Here is a 26,730-nt window from a genome sequence, read left to right on the forward strand (position 1 = left end):
ATGTGAACACAAAACATTCTGTCAAATATTTCCAAGGTAAAGTTATTTATTAAATATTTACTACTAATCGAGTGATACTCGACTCAATAATTTAGAACATCCAATTTGCACTGATTACATTGTATCAGAAAATGTACACTGAATGATTGTGTATGTATAATACTGTACTTTGTGGTTTAATGTTTTATTTTCTATTCTACAACATAGATGATTGAGATTGGTTCCAGTGCGTTTCCATTTCGATTGGAAACGTTTCTGAAGAATAATACAGATATCGATGTCCGTGCTCTCTTGACTGCCGATCTCGGAGAATTCACGTAAGTTCTCTATAGATCCTCTTATTTGTTGTACACTCCAAGGTCAAAACTTAAAGTATTTCTGCACTGCTAATTTTCACTATATAATTCCAATACGCCGTAAGATGTGTTGTAAGGGTGATATATGTATATCCCCTATATATATATGTGTGTGTGTACAAAATTATCCCATGGGGACCCGGGTTAGAATAGGTCCTCAGTACTCCTTGCTTGTCGTAAGAGGCGACTAAATGGGACGAGACCGCAAAAACTGAGGTCCGGTGTCACTGCAGGTTTGGCATGATCAAGATCCCTCCCTGCTCAATGACCATAAGCGCCGAACAGAGGCCTCAATTTTGCAACCCTTCATCGGCAATGGTGATGTCTCCATATAAGTGAAAAATTCTCGAGAGGGACGATTAACAATATACAAACAATCAGAATACAACATTAATGTATAAATTTAGGCATTGTATATAGAGGGGATATCACCCTTACTACACATCATCTAGCGTATGGATAGAAATTCAGAGGCCTGTGATAATTCATTGAATAATGCAATTTTTAAAGCACTGATAGAAATATTTCTACTGCAGCCATCACTATAAAAAAAATTCACAAATCCTGCATAATCGCTTAGATCGAAATCTGCTATTGTTATTTTTCTATGTATTACAGTTTTTAACACTCACTAGGTTAACCATGTTGTAAGAACTTTATTTGAACTTAGTCTTACATATTTCATATCAATTACATGTAACATTAAAATAAAAAAAGTCTACCTCGTAATTCATAAATCGATCCTTAGAAAATAAAGTAATATTTGTCATGAATTTTGAGTGAATTCTGCATATATTCTGAAATTTTCATCATGAGAACAATGATTCTCAAATTTTGGTGACGTTTTTAAAATATGAAAATTGTAATGAGTATATTATAGTTAGTAATAATACTTTATTGCAGAATACACCCATATATATATGGGTCAAGCAAACAAGTGAACAAATTAGGAACAATAACATTCAGATAATATATACCAATTGTTAAGCCGTTCTTGGCACACTAATTTGGACTGCAGATAACTCCGTTTAACTGATCAGGATTTAGGGCTGACGGCGGATGTGTCCGGTCAACAGGGGATGCTTACTCCTCCTATAGGCACCTGATGCCACCTCTGGTGTGTCCAGGGGTCCGTGTTTGCCCAACTATCTATTTTGTATTGCTTATAGGAATTATGAGATTGATCACTGTTCGTTATCTTCACTTTGCATATATACATTTGTATATGCACATACATATGCTTCCACACGTACTTATATATACATACACATACACTCGCTTATAATATGCAATAGATGTTATGTAAGAAATTTACTCATTTATTAAACCGACGTCGAGCTTTCATTTCTTAATTCTAGTGATTGTTTTAGAAAAGTACAAACCGCCGATATAACTTTTGAGTGTTGGACTAAGTATATATTTAAGTTTCTGTATAGATGATTTAAGAAGAAATGTGGAACCATGGTCTAACATGGTTTTCATGAGTGTATTCCTTGGCTATATAGTGAAATCTAAAAATGAGGAAATATACTTTTGATCCTTGAGTGTAGTAATGTAATGCAAGATATATAGGAAAATGTACGAATTCTGTCTAGGTGTGTAAGATGTATCATTTTGGTATCAGAGATGCTGTCGTATTCATTTGTGTGTATACTTGTTGATTTCAGTCCGCAGGATTTCCTGTATGAATTCTACACGAGAACTTCATTAGAGATCGCAGGACTGAAGAGAAAACTTGGACGAATTAATTCCGACAAACCTCAGACGATTGGAGGAGTTAAGGTATAAAAGATTTGATAACAAAAACTTTCTGGATAATAATTACATTTAGATCAGAACATATAAGCATTCAATTCATGTTGTTGTTTTTTTTACAGATGTTGCGAAAAGAGTGTGTGACTACCAGATCCAGGATTTTTAAAATGGAAAAAGAAGTAATGAATTTGCATGAAAAAAAAAGATTGCTGGAAGAAGTCAGACGTCTAGAATTTTCCACTGGGGCGTCAGATAAAGCCCATCATCCGATAAAACACGATAGGGGCGTCGCTCTTCCTAGTATTCGGAAGACAGATATTCGCAGTCCTAAAGCCAGTCCTCCTGCGGCATATCATAACAAGAAAACATTGTTTCCAGCAATTGTCCCCCTCAAACATTAAAAAAAATTGTGAATAGGAATATGCTGCAAGATATGTTTGAAATTTTTAAATTAAAACACAAATGATAGACAAACTTTGATAAGAAAGTTTTCACTTGTGTCTCGTTACATACAGGTTTGGCAATATTCATACATCTTTCAACAATAAAATATGGTATTTATTTATATGTTTTATGTGTCATGTTTTTCATTGAACATATCCATATTTGTACCACAGGTACTTTTGGACAGGACCCCCCCCCCCTTTTTCTGTATTTTTTTCTTCAAATTATCAGGTATGGCTCATCTATTACGATCGGTGATCAATATGAAATACTGTTACACATTTAAACGGTTATTGTGTGGGATTTGTTAACAATGCCCCTTATCCTTTACCAACTCTAGTAACTTGTTAAAAATCTTGAATCTACCCAACTTGGGAACGTTTGCAATTTGACATGAGTTAGTGTGGCCCTGTTATCCTTGAAAAGATGATGTTTTCATTAATTTTTCTGTATATTTGATCCTCAATGTGACCCTACCGTACCTCTCATTTGATTAAAAATTGAACCACCAGAAAAATGCTTGTGTATTAATATAACTAACCATGCTCCTGTGGTTGTTAAGGTGAAGAATTTTAAAGATGTTTCCTTATTAAGGCTTCAACCTACCCCCGGGGATCAAGACATGCACAAATTCGATCTGCACTGCTTGGAGCAATCGGAACACGCGCTCGTCCTTTTCACTTGCGGTTAGGGAAATAGCCGAGTAGTTACGATTGTGCTTGGAGATGCTTCCATATTAATATGATTTACTAACCATGGCTATCCTGACATTATTCAGATCCAAGAATTTTAAAGATGTTTTCCTACATATTTTTTGTAAACCTTTGAAATTCTATTGGGGAGGAGTGGGTGGGGTCAAAGACTTGTACAAACTTGATCTGCTCTCCCTGGAGATGCTTGCGATATCTATATGACTAATCATAGCCTTGCTTTTATTGAGATGAAGTTTTTTTTTAAAAATGTTTCGCTTTATATTCCAATGTAAAACTTCTAATTTTCCATTGGTGGGGGGGGGGGGGGGGGGGGGGCAGGGCAGAATTGAAGAAACTTGATTCTGGACTACCTGAAGAGGCTTGCCGCATATTGGCTAATTAATCATTGAGATGAAGATTTTTTAAAATGTTTCCCTAGTATGCAAAATCAATGTAAAATGTCCCCTATTTGGCACCACCCTACTTCTGGGGACCACAATTTGAAGAAACTTGAATCTGCACTAGGTAGGTGTGCTTGCATATTGAAATAAATCAAAACTGTGTCTTTCACTTTTAATGCCAGGTGCTGGTGAAGAAACAGTCAATACCTATAGATGTTAAACGTCTTGTGTTTGATGCGGTGCTGGGCTCGAGAACTGAACCCACACCTTCCCATGGAGCGCCAAATTAACATATTAAACTCATATCATCAATTCATTTGATGCGCGCAACAATTAAATTAAAGATCTCTTCAAATAATTAATGATATCTTCAATTCTGAATTATTGCGCGCATTAATTGAATTGATGATAGCATTCATTCTTCAGTTGAATTGACGCGCGCTTTAATTGAATTAATGATCTCTTTAAATGAATTAATGATATCAACAATTGAATTGATGCGTGCTACAATTCAATTGAAGAGATCAATAATTGATATAATGATATCTTTAATTCATTGGAAGAGAGCAATAATTCTTTTAGAGAGAGCAACTCTATAATTAAAGATATCTTCAATTCGACAGATCCACAATTGAATTATTTGATCTCTTTAATTGAATTGTTGCGCGCATTAATTCCTTATACAAAAGCATTGTATGAATTGAAGAGAGCAATAATTGAATTAATGTGTGCATTAAATCAATTATTGCTCTCATTAATTCAATTGATGCGCGCATTAATTCAATTAATGAGAGCAATAATTGAATTGAAGCGCGCATCGATTCATTTGATGAGAGCAATAATTGATTTAATGCACGCATTAATTCAATTAAAGAGAGCAATAATTGAATTGATGATATCTTCAATTTTATGTTAATTTGGCGCTCCATAAAGAAAAGCACGGATAAATGTTGTCTAACCCCGAAATAAAACACACACAGTGACAAATGAATCAGTTGATTTTATCCAGGTTTATACTTTCGGATTTACCTAAAATACTAATTTTTGTAAACGTGTAGTGCAAATATATTATAGGTAACATTTGTTTAAACGCTTATTGATTGATAATGTCCCTTTCACCTTTTTTGAAAATCATTGAAATAATACTGCATTCACTAGATGGCATATTCAATAGGTTTTAAAAAACATAAGATGCATATAAATAACCTGCTATATATATCATTTCAAAAACATTTTATAAAATTCATAAGTGGGCAAACAACCTTGGCCTGGAAATTTATTATTTTTCATATGAATAACTGCATCTTTGCTCTAGACCTAGAATATATATAAATCACCACATTTTTTATATCATTATTTTCATGTTCAGATTTCTCGAGTTTTTGTTTTATAGATCATGTTAATTTCAGAATGGAGTAGTGGTTCTATTGATTTTATTTGTGATTCTAATTGTATCCCTCTCCCTTTTTTGCCAAGAATAAATGATACTTTTAAACAAATTTCGCAGAATATGTTATCCTCTTATGATGAAATGTTAGGATTCCAATATTCACTATTAAATTTTCAGCAGTTTTGATATCATTTGGAGGTTCACTTAGAAATATATTACTTCTACCCTGACACCCATGTTAATTAATACATCAAGTTCCTTGAAATTGACATCCAGAGTTATAGTATATAGATCTAAGGGTAGAAATAGAAATATATATTTTTGCGATGTCGAAAATAACCATGACATCTAGTCTCTAGCTGAATTGCTGCAGTGTGTCAGGAGGTGGCTGATCTGGGCGAGGCAGCCTTTCCCACAGATAGGACAAAAGTGGGTAGGTGCTGTGCTGTTGGCTCTAGCCTTGTGCACTGCAAGTCTCTGCTCGGATTGGAGGGACTTGCGTTCCTCTGCTGTGTTGGCTCCTGTCGTGATGTGATGCCAGGATCAGTGTCCGACAGCATTGCTGAAAACACCATGCTGAATATGTCAGGGCTAAGACACAACACTAATGCCATATCAATGAAAGTACTTGGGAAACTAGTTTTCCTTGATTTTCCAGAGTCTGTCTTGGCTGACTGTATCAAAGCCCTTGCTCAGGTTTACAAAGGTCATTTAGAGGTCACAATGCTGTTCCATGCACTTTTCCTGGAGCTCACTCAGATGGGCGGCAAATATCATGTCCGTTGTTCCTTCACTCACTCTCAGACCTGCGCAGAAGCCGCACCGACTCTAGGGGAGGAGTCCCTGCTCAAGGTGTTTCAGCAAGCGGTTGAGGAGGATGTGGGCAATTCTATTAACAGGAGGGATCACAGGACCGATGATTCCCTTTATGTTTCTAGATCTATGTGGACAATCGTGGTGTCTCTGAACTCTTGGGGTTAAATGCTCTTGGTTCCACATGGCCTCATACAGACTTGTCAATTGATTGCAGATTGGTTTACCACCTGTCTTGTAAACCTCAGCAGGGATCGATGGCATTAGCTTTCCCAATGGTCAACTGCTTGGTAGCTTTGCCGACTTCTTCGTTAGAGGGAGGGTTGTCGAGCTTTTAGTTGATTACCAGTCGTAGGAGGCTTGTGATTGCTTCATCATCAATTACTCCTTTCCTATCATATTTGGTGCCATATATCAGCCCCTGGAACTGAAATGTTCGTAAGAATATAAAGATCCTAGTTATTCGTCTTGGGGGCTGAAGACCTTTAGGGAGGGAGGGATGTGGTAGTCAGCCAATTTTGATCACCAGTGTCCAGACACCAGTAGTTCACTTGGTAAAGCACCTGAATAGAGAATGTGGGGGGGGGGGGGGGGGGGGGTTCCATAATAAAACCTTTGTCTTTCCTACCTTCCATTTACATTGAATACATTCAAAGTTTCCTGCACATCTTTTGAGCACTGTTTGTGCTTAATACACTAAAACTCCAAAGCAAAATATAAAGGTGCATGGTTATTGTAATAAACAATTGTTGATTTGAGTAATTTGCTATGAACATAAAAACAGAAACACTTTTTAACATATCCTTTTTTTTTAATCTTGGTTATCAAATATACATATCATGTTTGTACACAAAAATTATCTACATTTGTACAACATGCATGGAATTTCACACAATCTATTTACACAGTAAGAGCAATAATATCACAAACAAGACAATATCACAAACTTGATAGCCAAGTAAAATAAGCAATGCTGGGACCACAACATTCAGTGATATCAATCCATGCCTCCCCTTTTCACTAGCTTCTCATTACCTGTCACCATGGTTCCGTGTCAATAACTAACACAAAATACAGATATTTGTGATTAGCACATAAACTTGGTGCATTTTGGTATCAATTTCAGATGTTAGTCTTGAGTATATATACAAGAGCCACGTAATGCAAGAAGACATACAGTAATGACCTTTAAAACTGACAGCATGAAGTTTAAGGTAATATCTTCATACAATTTGTCTCAATTTCAAAGTAAAGTGGAATGAAATGTTAAAACAAAGAGGTCATGGGGCCACATCTCTCACCTGAGCCATTGCATTTTCATTAATAATACACTAAATCTATATTATGGCTCCACCCTGGCTTAGGTAACTCTTGAATGATGAATGCATATTACTATGATTTGACATAGTTTGCCCTTGAACCAGTTTGTCCTTGTGGTTCAATCTTGAGATAATTAAATCCCTACTTCTAGCCCTGACCTAGACCCCATGAATCATGCTGTGGACAATCCTAATCTCACATTACATGAGGATACTCAAAAAATAATTTGACAAATTACATCTTTATGGTTCTCGAGAAGCTACTGAAAAAAAAAATCCTATGTAAAACTTTAAACCCCTGTTGTGGCCCCACCAAGACTCTTAAGGCAGTCCAATTAAAATTAGGCATTCGATCCACTCAGTTACATACAGGATCCATCTAATTTTAATTGGATTGACCATGACTATTATTTTCCCATGTAAACATTTAAACCCTATTGTGGTTCCACAGGTGATGGTGTAAATAAAATTGAATCTACATTTCGTGTGAAAGCTTGTACATGTATATCAATTCACTGAATTGTTCCCATGTGGTTCCATTCATTCCTATGTAAAACTTTGGGCCCCTATTGTGGCCCATACTGGCACCAGGGCCCATGGTTTAAACAAACTTTATTCTTCATTATATAAAGAAACTTTCATGTAGGGTCGGCTTTTCTGCTTCAGTGGTTCTTGAGAAAAGCAGCTTTGATCAACCTTACTATCATTATTTCTCAATTATCTCCCTTTCCTTGACTGTAGACACTTGATCTGAACAAAACTGAGTGAACCCCCTTCACTTAAGGATGCTTTGTGCTAAGCATATTTGAAATGGTCCAGAGGTTTTTGTGAATAACAAGTGTTAAGTTGACAAGGTGAGAAGCTCATAGAGACAAATGTCAGACAAACTTTAATCAGAATTTCAGCTATGCTGAGTGATAAACCAGACACTAAAATCATTTGAAAATTCAACAGAGAGAAAGAGAGACACAATTTCAAAGCTCTACATAAATTCAACATTGTCTGCAATTTTAATTGTACCAGTGAAATTTCAGAAGCACATTTAAATGAGGAAGTAAGATCTGCATCTACATGACAGCTAGCAGGTGTCTGACAAGATAAACGATATCAGTGAACAGAAACAGTCACTTCTGATCACAAAGATGACAATATTGCAACAGTCAACACAAGATTATTACAGTCGAACTGATTGCAGATCTTGAAGCAGTTGTTGACACAGCAGGGCATTTAAGCAGTCCATAATGACCCCTCCAGATCCACCATTTTGATATATCATGTTATGCTTTGGTAGGTAAAGATGAAAAATGTCCTACGTTTCAGCAAAAACTGTAAAGAATGAGTTTAAGTGGGCTAATCACTGTTACAAAGGAACAAAGACATATGCTTTTGGTGAACAATCACAAAATTTTTTTCACACACTTGATATGAAATATCAATTTTCAAATTTTCTCGAGATACAGCAATAAAATATTTTGAGACGGGAGACATTTCTTTCTGAGTTGATCAAATAGGGGAATAAAACACATATTAAATTACGTCCAGCACAATCTTTACTAACAACTATAACTGTATTATGATTGAAGATATCAAAAATGCCCAAAGTGAATACATGTACATGATAATATTCATTCTTGGACAGTGTATCCATTTTATGATGCATAAAATAGCAGGTAAATACCCGAGTTTATGATAAATTCATATGTATTTAAGGAATGAATTCAATTTTGGGGCATATTATGCAATATAACCTGTTTTGGGTCAGTTTACACTTTATAATCCGTGAAGACAGCTTGCCATGATAGTTAAAAATTTGTATAATGCAATGTACATGTAGTTTCGAAGCATATTGTCGACTTTGATGTGATGGAAATCTACTAAAATCTGTACAAAATGCTACCCTATCCTTGACATAGGAAAGTCTTGCCTAATAAATATCTTTAAATATTAGGATATAGAAAAAAAAATCATCCAAAAGCAATTTTTTTTAATGAATAACCTTATTAATAACTTGAAAATACATTTTAAAAAAATAACATAAATTTAAGGGATTAGATCTGAGAGCTACTCTAAAAATATTAAAGTCATTCAATATAAACTTCAAAAGTGATTGGAATTTGACAAAAAAAAACCAAAAAACAAAAAAAATAATGTGATGATATCAGAGGTATCACAAAGTCAATAGCTCTCTGGACATTAGTCCAAGCAAGCTAAAAATATACATTTATATAAATAAAACAGCTGTCCAGTCCAATTTAAATGCTAATCTGATATTACGTAGTACTCAATCAACAATCAGACAATGAATCTTTTACACATTAGCTTGCAATTAAATAACATCATTCTTCAATTCCAAGAAAATTAAATATGTACATCATTCAGCATGTAACAAATTTCAACATCCTTGTACCATGCACATGAGGGATGATACCCAAGTAAACATGATCACAATATCAATTATTAATCAACTTTCTGGAAAATTTAAGCAACCATTATCACACCATGAAAGATTTAAAAAGACATACCAAAAGACATACCCTACACAATGGAATAACAACTCTGACTGAATGTGAATAAAACAATATCACATTTGGAGAAATAAGGTAATTCTGTCATAACAATATGACCCGTTGAATCACAATTAACAATGTAAGGAACATCAATAAATACTTTGGTCATTGATTCACATACATTACGAAATAGTTCATCTTCAATGTGACATAAATTACAGTATGAATAAAAGTACATACACTCTAAACAGCTGATGAACAGCAAAAACATGCCAGACATAGTCGATTGCTACACAGTGGTGAGATTGCATTGCACTCTACTCTCTTGACTGATAAAACAGAATGTAGCCAGTCTCTGAATTCTTCTGCAGGTCTGAAGGGATTCCATAGAAATCCTCTATTGTACTGGAGTCTATTTTCTACAAAATTAGAGTAACATCCTCAGAAATCAAGCACTGCCCGAGAAAACTGTAAAAGGAAAGCAAAACTATTTTGCTCCATTATTAATTACAAGAGGCCCAAGGGCCTAGAATCGCTCTTCTGATAAATTGTACAACCCCACCATTTCTATTCTTAGCCTCTTAGTATTCTAAATCTTTAGTTAAATCCTAAGAATTCAAAAAAAGTAGGTCAATGTGACCTACTTTTTGGTTTACACATTTTGAGAACCCAAGAAATATCAACAGACAAAGTTTGATGATTTTAAGCCAATTAGTATCTGAATATTGAAATATAGCTGTCAAATTCCAATCGTAGGTCATGGTGACCTACTTTTTGGTCAGCGAACTCCGAACATGCAAGACCCATCAACTGACAAAGTTTGATGACTGTAGGTCAAATAGTATCTGAAATATATAAATATAGCCGTCAAATTCCAAAAGTAGGTCAAGGTGACCTACTTTTTTGTCAACACCCTTCAAACATGCAAGACCCAACAACTGACAAAATTTGATGACTGTAGGTCAAATAGTATCTGAAATATATAAATATAGCCGTCCAATTCCAAAAGTAGGTCAAGGTGACCTACTTTTTGGTCGAAACCCTTCGAACATGCAAGACCCATCAACTGACAAAGTTTGATGACTGTAGGTCAAATAGTATCTGAGATATATAAATATAGCCATCAAATTCCAAAAGTAGGTCAAGGTGACCTACTTTTTGGTCAACACATTCCGTAGACTCCAGATGCATCAACTGTCAAAGTTTGATGATTGTAGGTCAATTAGTGACTGATATATATATATATAACTGTCAAATGCCAAAAGTAGGTCACAGTGACCTACTTTTTGGTCGATACACTCCGAAGACTCAAGATGCATCAACTGACAAAGTTTGATGATTGTAGGTCAAATAGTGTCTGAATTATAGTAATTTAGTTGTCAAATTCCAAAAGTAGGTCACGGTGACCTACTTTTTGGTCGACACAAACCGATGACTGAAGACGCATCAACTGACAAAGTTTGATGATCCTAGGTTTTACAGTGCCCAAAATATGCATCTAAAATTGAAAATGTGAAATTTGAATATCTGCAAAATTCAAAAAGTAGGTCACTGTGACCTACTTTTTTATAAATATGTTTCAAGGCATCAAGATGCATCAACTTACAAGATTTGATGATTCTAAACCTCTCGGTATTTGAAATAACAACTTAAAATATATCTATAAATGATAAGCCATAAAATTCAGAAAGTAGGTCACGGTGACCTATTTTTCAGTTGACGCATTTCAAGGTCCCATGATCCACCAACTGACAAGTTTTGATGATCATAGGCTTCAAAGTGTCCAAGATATGCATCAAAATTAATTTTAAAATAAATACCTGCAAAATTCAAAAAGTAGGTCACCGTGACCTACTTTTGAGACAACTTGACACAAGGTCCTAAGATGCATCAACTGTCAAAATCCTTATAATGACTAAAATATCAAAGATTTAAGGAAATATAAATTTAGGTCAACTTTGAAGTGACCTTGAGACCACGCCCTTTGCCCCAGGGTAATGCCTTGAACAATTTTTAATCTACAACATATCCTCATCCTTATGTGTAAGTTTGGTGATAATCTGCCCAGTGGTTCTGGAGAAGAAGATTTTTTAGCAACCACTACTTTTGTTTGTATTTTCCTGATTATCTCCCCTTGTTAAAGGGTCACATCCCTGTATTTAGTATGTATGAAAGCCCTTGGGCCAATGATACCCTGTAACAAATTTGAAAAAAATTGGCCAAGGGGTTCTTGAGTTATAGCCCTTTTTCTAAAAAGTTTACGCACACCACACACCGCACAAATGGCCATAGCATTAGCTCTTTGAGCCTTCGGCTCAGAAGAGCTAACAATGCCTAGATTACTCTGACATAATGAAATCTGTTACATAATGACACCAACAGTAAAGTGCAATGTAATTTAATATGCAATTTATTGCTCCGAAGGATTTTTGTTTGAACTGCAAATATCATAATCAATTTATGAGTATCTCATAATCAGATATGCATTTGAATAAAGTATAAAAGAACTTTTTACATATTCAAAGTATCACTTACATTTATTTTACGATGCACTATCAAACTGATGTACAAATGTACATTCATTTTACGATGTACTAAGAAACTGAAGTGGATTCAACAATGAGTCGAAAATCTTTTAAAATTTAAGAGTATACAGTAGTTGTTTAAAATTTACAAAATAATGTGACATGAATTCAGATTCCATGTTGTGTACATCTTTTCCTCTTTCCTCATCTTATTCTCTTTTTTTTTTTTCAATTACACCTTTCAAATATGAGCATAAAAAGCGTGCTTGTTTAGGATTGTTTTGGATTTATAGTAATCTTCGCCTGAAGTTATCTCACATGCCTCTCACTAATCAGCATAACATTTCCTTAGACTTGCATTTAGGTGTATTGTTTTAAAGTCTGATACATACATCTACAATATCGTCATCAAACAGCAACCAGAAGCCATCGCTTTTGACAATGCTGATGTAATGACCTCGATTGAGACTACTTCCTATGTGTATTACCACAGCAACAAGGTCGTACATTCTGTCAGGATTACAGGCGTCATCAGACTACAAAAATAAAATAGAACGTTGAAATAACTTATCATAGGATGCCTGGTTTATATCTGTATAAAATCCTTTTAACACATGGAATTATTCCCAAAGAGACATAAACAAAGTCTTATAAATAGAGAAACACAATTTGTTAATCCATACACATCGTTAATCTTCTTCATTTACAATATATCATATCATTCACCTACAATGGATTTCATGTAAAATTATATATAGTTTACTAAAAGCCAGATTTATTTACCGTGTTGAACAGTCGAAGTTCAAGTGGAAAGACGACGCGGTAGGAGAGCTTTGTAAACCTATTCATTTGTTCCATGTACTTAAATCTTTTTAAATGTAGAGCTAAAATCTGAGGAAGTTTCTTCACCCTCATTCTAGGAAATAAAAAAAAAGTCATCAAGTCATCAAACTGTTAATATATGCATCCATCATGGGAGAAGGCTATCTAAGTTTATGAACTTTTGCCTAATTCTTTTGATGTTTTAACATCGATAAAATAAGTTCAATTCAAATTAATACAGTCAAAATGATTTAATAATCATTTGAAACATAATATGTTTCATTCAGTTTAGAAAATATAGTACAGGTGTATAATCAGTGAAACATATCCAATTAATATTCTACCAATACAGTTTTATTCAGTACCAGAGTACAGAACATAAAGTTTGTGCACACCTTTTCTGAGCCTCCTGTTTGCTGCAACACACTTCACAGTAATACTTGTGCTCGGCACTAAGAGTCTCCATACTGCTGAAGCCTCTCAAACAGTGTGTTATACTAGTGTTCTGTTCCACATCTACAGAGAGGTCCAAGAAATCTTCATCCTTACTGCTCACCTACAACATAAAAAAGGACTTTGTGCTGGAGGATCAGGTGGTAAGAGACAATGATACCTGCCATGCTGTGATTGCGTACATGTATAAATGTACAAGTAAAAATGTCTGCAAACAACAATTTGCAGATTGGTGACAAACTCACCGTTTCACAATTGAGACAACGAGTTTCATTGGTAAATGTGCCCTGGAATAATTCTTCAACCCAAGTTGGTTCTGTTTTATTCTGATTTTCTGCTCCATTTGTTTTGCCTTTATTTCCTTGCTTTTCTGCTGAAAATAAAACATCCATCAATACAAAACTTCAAAGGCCTTCTTGTAAGCTCATATGATCAATATTACAAGCAACTGTGATTTTGGTCTTTGAAAAAGAGACTGCAAAATCTTTCTTTCACAAACAAATCTACATGTGAGTAATATAAGTAGTTTGTTGATTGAAAAACATTAAAGTTTTAACACAAACTCCCTAAATTATTAGCTCATTGTGACCTTGACCCTTTGACTTGATAACCTTTAGGTGTCTTCTTCTGAATTTTGTCTATGTTTAATGTTTCCAAATACAAAAAAACAAAAGACTTTCGGTTGCAAAGTCCTGAAATAATGCATCATAGAAAAGTGTTGATAAACAGGATGCAGTGATATTGTAAGTGTTCAAAATTGGCTGAAAACTTGGTATAGACCTCAGGTCTATGCCAAAACAATATGACATAGACCTCATCAAATTGGCATAGACCGTAACATTGGATACTAATAACACAAATTCAAAACTTTTACTTCTGATGTACTTCGAAAGCACAAAATGGAACATTGGTTAGGTTTTTCTAAGCATGCTGCAATTTTTACACCACAATTCAACAAAACATTGTCATATTTTTTTCATCTATTTATAATTTTTTTCTACTTAAACCTAGGACATGAGCATAGACAGTTTGGCCTATCTCAATATTACAACTGGCATAGGCCAGTGTCATTTGACGTAGACTCGGTCTATCGTTAATTTCGAACACTGTTGAAACAGTAATGTTAGGTAAATTTATTCAAGTACATGTACATGCAAACTAGTTAAGACAAGGATCAGATTATTTCATTTAGCCTTTCAAACTTCCATTGATTAACACTGAAAAGTTTACTCCAAGTAAATAAGGTTGTTGAGATTCTAAATAAAACCTAGTAACTTCATTGTGCATGTTCAGAAAAGTTTTAAACTCACCTTGAAGAAGCTCTGAAACTCTGTTCAGCAAATAATTTAAAAATTCATGAGCATCTTGCTGCATAAAATTGTCAAAGAGTTCTGAAAAACAAGAATGTTCAATCAGCATTGCTGGTATATCCTTAGATCCTTGTTTCTGTAAATGTCAATCCTTTCAAGCTCATATTCTCAAATTCAATGTAATGGTTATCTTTTGAAACAAAAATGTAAAACATTCGGTACTACAGTGACACTATTTCTTTTTATTTAAAGAATAAGCAGTCCAGTAAAAACCATGCCTATTGTTTCCATTTAAAATATGTTTGAGGTAGGGTAGGTACCCCTGGACTCAGTTAAGCATGGCTAATAATGATGTACTATTCCTTCTACTTAGCTTCATGCATGTATGAATGCATTTTGTTGCTCATGGTACAACAGGCAAACACTCTAGATCCTTATTGTACACCAATAACTAACATCCATGTTAAATTCACAAAAATCCTCTTGTCTCACTTTAATTTCAAGAGATTAGGTAAAATTGCCCAAAAGAGATTTGACATCCTAAGTGGGATAATCCGATATCATTGCCGAATCAGGATATATAAAATTAAGCTAATTGAGATCCCATACCGCACGATTATCTCTAACAGAGTTCATTCCATACACATGTATAACGAAAGATACCTTATGTTGTAAGGACCTGAATAACAGTTCTGCATAATAAATCACTGCTTAACAAAATGTTGATCCCTAATTACTGATAAAATAATTTTGCCAAAAGAGAAGCTATGCACTTTGCTCAGTCACTGTGCACATTTACAAATATCCTAACATTAGTATTTCTCAGTGTTATGCTTACTCTAATACATTTCTGGTGTGAACAATATCATGTTATTTGCTTCTATTAATCAGAAAATTACTGTGATATAATCTCTATTTCAAATTCACTCCAAAAGTATGAAGCATCAAACCAATCCTGAAATAAGTGTCAAAATAAAACATTTGAGAGCTGTTCAATTTCACCTGGAACATGTCGTTTTTGTTTCCTTCTTTTATTTTTATTATCACCAATAAGTACCCAATATAATTTGGATTTTTTTAATGTATAAATTGTTTATTGATTTTTTTTTTAAAATTCCATAATGCTAATATTTCCCTGTGATTTCCATGTTTTACTTAAACATTTGATGCACTTCTATTCAACCATTCCTGATAAAGGATCGAGATTTGTAACTAAGGAAGTACACTAGACCTTTATTTTACCATGATCTGAAAATGACTAGACAATAATATTAAACTTTATTATATACCCATCAATGTATCGTTTGTTGATACTGTGGATTTCACAGCGTGTGATCCGGTTTTCCGGATCACCACACTGTGGTTTTCTAATTCCGTATCAGTATCCTCTGAAACTGATGCCGTCACAATGCATCAACGCAACGTTTTTTGCTTAAAATATTGGCCGCGTCACAAACAAAACTGCACACAAAACATAATTTCACTGTATGTCTGTATTTTTGATAATTTGGATTACATTTAGTATCATATAAATGTGGATTTAAAATGCATAGGGGTATATAATAAATTTATCATTACTACAGTAACTTGATCCAAAGAGTTGGATCACGTCTCGTTGACAGGCGCGGATCATCAGATCAAACTCGACGCTTCGCGTCTCGTGTGATCTGATGATCCGCGCCTGTCAACTCGACGTGATCCGACTCTTCGGATCAAGTTACTGTAGTGATAATATATATATATGTAATAGTATATCCAGTAATTGTGATGTTGAAAACATCAAGTAGATTTTTCTTAATAATGTGGTTTGAAATGTTGGAGCTTTATTTACATGTGTAGGGTGGAATTTCATGCATACTTCTTACAACTATAACATGTTTATTCACCAATCAAGGGCTCTCTGAGGACAAACATAATAATTACTTTAACAACAAGATTCATTTTAAATACATGATAGACCAATGTGGATACTTATTCATAACATATATTGTGAAATTAGATCATGAAAATACTGAAGATGCGCAATACTACAAAGATACAATATGAGACGTAAAATAAATTATTTCTTTCTTTTAAAAAATGAAAATTGTGACAAAGTCTTATACTTTTTTTAAATGGTGGCTTGAATACAGAGGGTACCTGAATACTTGACTGTTTATAAATACAGAGGGTACCTGAATACTTGACTGTTTATAACTACAGAGGGTACCTGAATACTTGACTGTTTATAAATACAGAGGGTACCTGAATACTTGACTGTTTATAAATACAGAGGGTACCTGAATACTTGACTGTTTATAAATACAGAGGGTACCTGAATACTTGACTGTTTATAACTACAGAGGGTACCTGAATACTTGACTGTTTATAAATACAGAGGGTACCTGAATACTTGACTGTTTATAAATACAGAGGGTACCTGAATACTTGACTGTTTATGGCATTGTACAACTTTATTGATCATGATCCAGGTCAACTTTTAATGTTGGATTGTTCATGTTAGGAAAATTCTTACAGAAGTTATTTATCCATTCATTTGAAATCCTTAGTACAAATACATGAGAACTACAAATGCTCATCATCATCTAGTGTATTGGTATTACACATCATACAGTGTCTTTCTCCTCAACAAATGCCTTGATATTGATCTCTTTTATGTGAAATCTTTGCTAAAAAAAATTAAAAGTAATTTTACATAGTTTTCCAGACCAAAATTTTGTTTAAACTTAGTTATTAATCAGGATGTAAAGCAACTTGTCAATTCCATTCTTAATATAATTTGTGAACTTGATCTGTAAATATATATTAAAAAATCAAATACCAATTTCAGCTTCCTAAATCAAAGCATGGTGAAAAAAGTCCTCCCCCCCCCCCTAAAAAAAACAACCAAAAAACAAGAATTAAATTGAAAAGCTTGCAAAGAAAGCAAAAATTGGATTATTACAAACTCCAACTCCACCCTTACCTGCTCAAAGTCTTTCTGAGTTTAGTACATGTGAATTTAAGTTGTACGGCTATTTTGCCAAATTAAGTACTGACATATATAATAAGGAACCTACAGTAAGTTTCTGAACTTCTAATCCTGTTGAATGACATATTCTAAAGTGTTGACACTTACCATACTCTTTCCTCAGTCGAGTTATGAACTTCTTTGGTGCAATGGTGCCCACTTTTTTCTTTTGTGTAGCTATGCTATAAAAAAGATCTGCCAGGCATGTCAGTAGAGATTCCTTTTTGTTGTTTTTCTGATGTTGTTTGAATTGAAGAACTCTTTCTCTGAACGGTCGACAGAAGTACAAGGCTTGTAGAACTGAGTTGCAGTAACAGGTGTTCCCAAACTAAAACAAGAAATCATTGGAAATATCTGGTTCTGATATCATTGTCAACAACACATGGTTAATTATGCTGCATTGATAATGGAGAGAAGAATGAAGCATAGTCAACTTGAGTTTCCAATATTTACCATAGTATTGAAAAATACATCAATTCTTTGTGAGGAGTTCCTAAATTTCATTACATATTGTCCCTGCCAAGACTTCATTTTTCTCCAGTTTACATGACACAACATATTTCAAAATGTGACCATTACTCAGCAAAATGTTTCATGCTTCTAACTGCTATGATGATTAGTACTAAAACTTACATTAACAAGTCCAAAATAATGCTCATTTGCAGGAAGCTGTTCAGAGCCGATTTCTTTCTCTAGTTGGGAAGCATTGTTACCCTGAAAAAAAAAATAAAAATGATTTAAACTGTAATCTAGTTCATGTCTACCTCCTGATTTTTCAGTCGATATTAAATCTTACACTAACTGAAAAGTAAAGTGATGTGGATTATTGCATCATCCCAGAACTTTTAGTGAAGATTATATGTAGCTAGTTATGAATGATATGATGAAACTATGCTAACATGTCTGTTTTACTATGTTCTCAATCTAATTAAAATCAGACTTCCTTGATCCACGCCGTATACTCTGCATAAGAAGATTTGATATAACCCGATTGGGGGGTCATGTTCATGTGAACTTTATGTTAGCCAATCATCACGTCACCTATGAAATCGTAGGTGTTCACAATCCAAGGAAAATAGCTGCAATTGTTTGGTTTGAAAGAAAACACATCGCAGCTAGATGCGACGTCACAATGCACCATTTACATCGACTGGCATTATATTCATCGCGTTATTTAAGTAGCTATCTTGAAAACTATTCAAATCATATCCATACCTATTCATACATAAATCGGAATTCACAACTAATTTAATTTGGGAAGATTTCATATCGTAAGTTTTGTTGTTTGTATGAACGGAATAGATTTGGCATTATTGCAAAAGTTTAAAATTCGTTATGCGAGAATATACAATTTTACAGTGTGGAATAAACTTCGTGGGAGAGAAGCAATTTGTTTATGAATTGCCAGGAACCGCCTAAAAAGCCATCACTGTCTGTATGGCGCAATCTGACTGGCTGATAGTTCTCATGAATATTCCAAGTGAAAGGTCATGCGGACATGACCCCCTATGGGGATATGTCAGATCCTATTGTAGCGATTGTGAGCATATTCTAAGATCTGATTTTAATTAGATTGACTATTTTCTGTCACGATAAGTTAGTTCTGCATTATTTATGTTTTGTTGTTCTCTAGACACATTTTGCACAGATGAGACAAAATATCATTGAATTGGCTATAATGATTTTACTCTATATGTATATCAAATGTCAGAGACATACTGAAAACTGCTACTTGAATTGATGTAGTATAAAAGAAAGATATTGTTAAAAATTGAAACATGATATTTTTCAGACTACCCATAGATTAGCCAGTATTTGATTTAATATTAAACGAAAAAATTATTAAATTGTGGAGATGTCCACAACTGACTCCATTAACAATCCACTTTCCCTAGCTATATCATAAGTACTAAGTATATATGGGATAAACATGCGCGGAGGTAGGCAATGGACGGAGAGGGGACCTCTCTCTCTCCGTCTACCCTTTTCTGTGCTCTCCCCTGCATGCCCCCTCCCTCCTTCTATCGCCGCCTCCCCATTTATTTAAATCCTGGAAGTGTTTTTCTTTTTTATATTTCTTATAACCTCATGTTATTCCAACAAACTAATGATAATAACTGCTGACAAAATTCCTCCTCTTTAGTCAGTTTATGAAAATCAAAATGTTTACATATAGGCCTATACAAAATTGACGGCAAGTCGAGGATCTATTTATAATAGGCCTACGGGGTTGGGTTACGCAAAGGAGCGAGAGGAACAAGAGAAAACACTGTTACTTTGGCATGCAGTATATTAAAATTACTTACCATCTCGATTTAGGTGAATTAATATTATTTCAAAATTCTTATTTTCATCTCCTATCGGTTAATGTCCTCCATGTTGTATATTTGTAAGTCTTAAAATAATCTCGGGGGGATTTATCATATCCGGATATCAGAACCCGTTCAAATCAGACCCTATACTCATGTGATATGATAATGCGTATGGGGTTTGATTTTAATCAGACTGTCGTTCACGTTGAAGGGAACAGAGAAAGATATATACGCGTCAATGATTAATATTCTTGGCTATAATTAACTGAATGGAATCATATTGAAATTACTGGATCAGAATAAGAAAGTACCTTACTTTAGATCGGTAAAGTTGGCTACTAGTAACCAGCTACTAGTAACTGGATACTTAAAAAGAGAAACGTTGGCTACTAGTAGCCAGCTACTTGAACCAGGGAAAGTTAGCTACTAGTAGCCAGTTACTAGTAGCCAGCTACTAAAAGTAAGAAAGGTTAGCTACTCGTAGCCAGCTACTACAAAATATAAAAGTTATAATTACTGATAGCTCGCTACCAGATAAAGGTTAATGAGTTTGAAAATTATTATCTATCAGATTTATTTCTAAAGAGGACGAGGAGTCGTATGATATTTCATGCTCAATTATCCCCAGTTACATAACGTTGCAATGCAAAATACGAATAAACTTTTTCAACTGAGTGTTTACTTTAAAAGTGATACGGATTGAATTCAGACCTTCAATCATTTGATATACCATCCATTTTGAGATATCTGCTACTTTTACAATTTGATTCGAGTTACCCTGAAATTTCAACATAAGTGTGAATACCGTAAGAAACTTTATGTTTAACTTTTTAATGTTTGTATTAGATATCTGACGAATTTACGACTATACATATGGCAAGAAGTGATAGATAGTGTTTTGGTACGCCACGAATTTTCAGATATCGCTCTTTAGGAAATCAGTTACATTTTGATTATCGGTACAATGAAATTTCAAGATCCGTGTGAATACCATAAAGAACTCCGTGTTTATATCATATATTTAACTAACTTACAACGATACGTATGGCGAGTAGTGATATTTGGTATCGTGATATGTCATCAATTTTCAGATATCACGCTTAAAGAAGTCACCTACATATGCCTTTCGATGGCAGGTAAACTGAAATTTCAAGTTTATGCAAATATCTTAAGGAACTCCTTGTTTGTATTAGATATCTGACTAATTTACAATTATCAAAGTGAAGAAGAGTGATATTAGGTATCTTGACATGCCATAAATTTCCAGATATTACGCTTAAGGAAGTCAGCTACTTATACCTTTTGATTCCTGGTAACCTGAAATTTCAAGTTTTTCATAAATATCTTAAAGAACTCTGTATTTGTATTAGATATCTGACTAATTTACAACTACCCACGTGAAGAGGTGTGATATTAGGTATTATAATATGCCAAAAAAAATTGGATATCATACTTAACAAAGTCAGCTACTTATAACTTTTGATTGCAGATAACCTGGAATTTCAAGTTTTTCATAAATATCTTAAAGAACTCCTTGTTTGTATTAGATATCTGACTAGTTTACAACTATCCATGTGAAGTGGAAGGGTATTAGGTATCTTGATATGCCATCAATTTTCAGATATTACCCTTATGGAAGTCAGCTACGTATACCTTTTGATTCCAGGTAACCTGAAATTTTAAATTTTTCATAAATATCTTAAAGAACCCCTTGTTTGTGTTAAATATCTGACTAATTTACAACTATCCATGTGAAGTGGAGTGGTATTAGGTATCTTGATATGCCATCAATTTTCAGATATCACCCTTAAGGAAGTCAGCTACTTATACCTTTTGATTGCAAGTAACATGAAATTTCGAGTGTTCTACCAATATTTTAAGGAACTCCTTGTTTGTATTAGATATCTGACTAATTTACAATTATCCATGTGAAGAAGAGTGATATTAGGTATCTTGACATTCCATAAGTTTCCAGATATCACCCTTAAGGAAGTCATCTACTTATACCTTTTGATTCCAGGTAACCTGAAATTTCAAGTTTTTCATAAATATCTTATAGAACTCCTTGTTTGTATTAGATATCTGACTAATTTACAACTATCCATGTGAAGTGGAGTGGTATTAGATATCTTGATATGTCATCATTTTCCAGATATCACCCTTATGGAAGTCAGCTACTTATACCTTTTGATTCCAGGTAACCTGAAATTTCAAGTTTTTCATAAATATCTTAAAGAACTCCTTGTTTGTATTAGATATCTGACTAGTTTACAACTATCCATGTGAAGTGGAGTGGTATTATGTATCTTGATATGCCATCATTTTGCAGATCTCACCCTTAAGGAAGTCAGCTACTTATACCCTTTGAATGCAGGTAACTTGAAAATTAAAGTTTTTAGAAATATTTTAAGGAACTCCGTCTTTGTTTTAAATGTCTGGTTTATTTACCAATGCACATATGACAAAATCTGATATTAGGTATCTTGATATGCCATCAATTTTTGGATATCATACCTAACAAAGACAGCAACTTATACCTTTTGATTCCAGGTAACCTGAAATTTCAAGTTTTTCATAAATATCTTAAAGAACTCCTTGTTTGCATTAGATATCTGACTAATTTACAACTATCCATGTGAAGTGGAGTGGTATTAGGTATCTTGATATGTCAACAATTTTCAGATATCACCCTTAAGGAAGTCAGATACTTATACCTTTTGATTGCAAGTAACATGAAATTTCAAGTTTTTCATAAATATCTTAAAGATATATCTACCAATATTTTAAGGAACTCCTTGTTTGTATTAGATATCTGACTAACTTACAATGATCAAAGTGAATAAGAGTGATATTAGGTATCTTGACATGCCATAAGTTTCCAGATATCACCCTTATGGAAGTCAGCTACTTATACCTTTTGAATCCAGGCAACCTGAAATTTCAAGTTTTTCATAAATATCTTAAAGAACTCCTTGTTTGAATTAGATATCTAACTTCACATGGATAGTTGTAAATTAGTCAGATATCTAATACAAACAAGGAGTTCTTTAAGATATTTATGAAAAACTTGAAATTTCAGGTTACCAGGGATCAAAAGGTATAAGTAGCTAACTTCGTTAAGTATGATATCCGAAAATTGTTGGCATATCAAGATACCTAATATCATACTTCTTCGCGTAGATAGTTGTAAATTAGTCAGATATCTAATACAAATACAGAGTTTTTTAAGATATTATGAAAAACTTGAAATTTCAGGTTACCTGGAATCAAAAGGTATAAGTAGCTGTCTTCGTTAAGTATGATATCCGAAAATTGATGGCATATCAAGATACCTAATATCACACCTCTTCCCGTGAGTAGTTGTAAATTAGTAAGATATCTAATACAAATACAGAGTTCTTTAAGATATTTTGAAAAACTTGAAATTTCAGGTTACCAGGAATCAAAAGGTATAAGTAGCTGACTTCCTTAAGCGTGATATCTGGAAATTTATGGCATGTCAAGATACCTAATATCACTCTTCTTCACTTTGATAATTGTAAATTAGTCAGATATCTAATACAAACAAGGAGTTCCTTAAGATATTTGCGAAAAACTTGAAATTTCAGTTTACCTGCCATCAAAAGGTATATGTAGCTGACTTCCTTAAGCGTGATATCTGAAATTTGATAACATATCACGATACCAAATATCACTACTCGCTATACGTATCGTTGTAAGTTAGTTAAATATATGATATAAACACGGAGTTCCTTATGGTATTCACACGGATCTTGAAATTTCATTGTACCGATAATTAAAATGTATAAGTAACTGATTTCCTAAAGAGCGATATCTGAATATTCGTGGCGTACCAAAACACCGTTTATCACTTCTTGCCATATGTATAGTCGTAAATTTGTCAGATATCTAATACAAACATTAAAAAGTTAAACATAAAGTTTCTTACGGTATTCACACTTATGTTGAAATTTCAGGGTAACTCGAATCAAATTGTAAAAGTAGCAGATATCTCAAAATGGATGGTATATCAAATGATTGAAGGTCTGAATTCAATCCGTATCACTTTTAAAGTAAATACTCAGTTGAAAAAGTTTATTCGTATTTTGCATTGCAACGTTATGTAACTGGGGATAATTGAGCATGAAATATCATACGACTCCTCGTCCTCTTTAGAAATAAATCTGATAGATAATAATTTTCAAACTCATTAACCTTTATCTAGTAGCGAGCTATCAGTAATTATAACTTTTATATTTTGTAGTAGCTGGCTACGAGTAGCTAACCTTTCTTACTTTTAGTAGCTGGCTACTAGTAACTGGCTACTAGTAGCTAACTTTTCCTGGTTCAAGTAGCTGGCTACTAGTAGTCAACTTTTCTCTTTTTAAGTATCCAGTTACTAGTAGCTGGTTACTAGTAGCCAACTTTACCGATCTACTTTAATATGGGGGTGGGTATTAATAAAAGCTAAATTTCAAAGCTATTTTGAATCGGAAGTTTTGGGTAAAAACTCGTTTCATTCCTTTATTAGGGGTTGTAATGGTATAGCCCACTACTGTTGTCATCCCGGCCAGACAATATCACCGGTTCCTGTGGCAACAGACTTGGACTTTTGACATCAATTCTTTCAATAAAAGTGGAACTCGGAAATATCCTTATCTTGTAATCAGTTATAAAAATATACATATAATAATAATACGTTAAACACTCTAATTCTACGCACAAGCACTCTGAAGTTAACAGAAAAAGATGCTAGAGTTGCTCATTGACAATATTTACGTAGTATTTGGTAATCAGGTCTTCCAACAGTCTGTTGGAATTCTCAAGGGAACGAATTGTGCTCCTTCATTAGCTGACCTGCTTTTGTATTAATTCTTGTAAGGCAGAGTATGTTTAAAAACTAAGAACTACGTTCACGTATATGAAAAGAAAACATTCAATATTCAATATATCTTAGGGAAATCGAATTAGAGGACACCACAGAATCTTCCATATATACTTCATATTTGGACATTTTATTGAACACATTGAACGTAACAGCTAACTAAAAACTCTGTTTTATGACAAACTGGGCACTTCAGCTTCTCCATCGTCAAATTCTTATACTTATGTAGCAATATTACATTATCACTTGCATATGGTGTTCATGTCTCTCAACTAATTCGATGCGATAGAGCATATTCTGCGTATGATCAGTTGTTTAATCGAGATGGCAACTGATGAACAAGTTGTTATTACACGGGTTTCAACAGTCTCGTTTAAAGTCAGCATTTTTCAAATGTGGCTGTTATAATGATCTCATTTTGCAATACAACGTTGTCGTTTGAAGTCGGCATTTCGCAAATTCTATGGTCGTAAAATAATCTAATCTGTAAATACAAAACCGTCATATTAACATAACACCGTAAAATGGCTGAAATATTGCCAAAACGGCGTAAAACTGCAATCACTTAATCATATTAACATATTAATGAAAATGAGTATTGTTAATAGATAAAACGTCGTCGATGTGTCTAGATGTGCATGATAACATGGCTTTGTTTGACGTCATGATCATAAACAAGAGGAAGTGGTGGGTGAAAAATGAACATAAAAAATTGATCAATCTCACAATCCTATAGAGACTAGAGAGTACAAAATTAGGAGTAGGGCAAACATGGACCCTTGGAAACACCAAAAGTGTGATTAGGTACCCATAGGCGGAGTAACTCAGGCAATCAGCACCCCCTATCGGTCGGATCGGTCACACCCGCTGTGAGCCTTCTATCTTGACCGGATAAACAGAGTGATCCGTAGTCAAAATCTGTATGTAAAGAACGGCCTATAATAACCGAGTTGAAACACGTCAGACAGCATTCTACTTAATGACTGTGTACTTACATATATATGGAGTACCAAATTAACATTTATAAACTCAAATATATTGAAGATGTCTTTAATTATTTGAAAATATCATGCATCAATTAATTTGATGCGCTAAAAAAATTCAATTAAAGATCTCTTCAAATGATTAACGATGTCTTCGTTTTTTTAATTATCGTATGTATCAATTGAAATGATAATAGCTGATCAATTATTCTGCTAATTTGATGCACGCAATACTTGAATTATTGCTCTCTTTAATTGAAGTAGTGATATCATTTTAAATTCAATTGATGCGCGCAACAGTTGTTTTAGAGATAGAGCAACTATCAAATTCGAGATATCTTCAATTCAACATATCCACAATTTAATCAATGATTTATTGCTCTCTTTATAGCGCATTATTTTCTTGTACAAAGGCGTCGTAAATTTGAGAGCAATCACGTTAATCAAATCTATGAGAACAATAATTGAATGGATGCGCACATCAAATAAAATTATTGTTCTCATCAACTGAATTAATGCGCACATCAAATCAAGTATTGCTATCGAATCAATTATTGCTCAATCATATCATTTTTATCTGACGATTATTTTATTCTTCTTATGTTATAATCACCGCCTTAAGATTTCTTGAAGATTTTATCATCCTAATGTGCTATTTTCGATGTACTGTAGATTTATTATTTTTTTTTGTTTTGTTTACAATTTCTTTTCTTTAAAAAAAAATCAAATATTTCAATTAATTCCATTGGTAAA

The 26,730-nt window shown here is 33.8% G+C and overlaps 1 protein-coding gene and 1 long non-coding RNA gene across 3 annotated transcripts; one reads left to right on the top strand and one right to left on the bottom strand.

Annotated features, from left to right (window-relative positions):
* The first annotated feature begins 207 nt into the window (after nt 1-207).
* On the top strand, nt 208-2,484 carry LOC125681479 (uncharacterized). The gene is made up of 3 exons (XR_008800100.1): nt 208-317; nt 2,024-2,138; nt 2,234-2,484. It is a non-coding gene; the product is annotated as an uncharacterized LOC125681479 (long non-coding RNA).
* A 4,157-nt stretch (nt 2,485-6,641) lies between these two features.
* On the bottom strand, nt 6,642-20,242 carry LOC125678245 (ubiquitin carboxyl-terminal hydrolase 46-like). 2 transcript variants are annotated; one of them, XM_048916526.2, is made up of 9 exons: nt 20,104-20,242; nt 18,431-18,511; nt 17,906-18,125; nt 14,788-14,868; nt 13,723-13,850; nt 13,420-13,580; nt 12,986-13,118; nt 12,595-12,738; nt 6,642-10,096 (listed from the first exon to the last, which is right to left on the bottom strand). In XM_048916526.2, exons 1-9 carry the CDS (start codon nt 20,104-20,106, stop codon nt 9,995-9,997), a joined length of 1,053 nt encoding a protein of 350 aa, XP_048772483.1. In that variant the 5' UTR covers nt 20,107-20,242; the 3' UTR covers nt 6,642-9,994. The 2 variants fall into 2 exon arrangements, with proteins under 2 accessions (XP_048772483.1, XP_048772484.1); XM_048916527.2 differs by having other exon boundaries at nt 13,723-13,847; nt 20,104-20,201.
* Between the last annotated feature and the right edge of the window lie 6,488 nt (nt 20,243-26,730).

Source organism: Ostrea edulis, chromosome 2, assembly GCF_947568905.1.
Source record: "Ostrea edulis chromosome 2, xbOstEdul1.1, whole genome shotgun sequence".
Taxonomy (NCBI): Eukaryota; Metazoa; Mollusca; class Bivalvia; order Ostreida; family Ostreidae; genus Ostrea; species Ostrea edulis.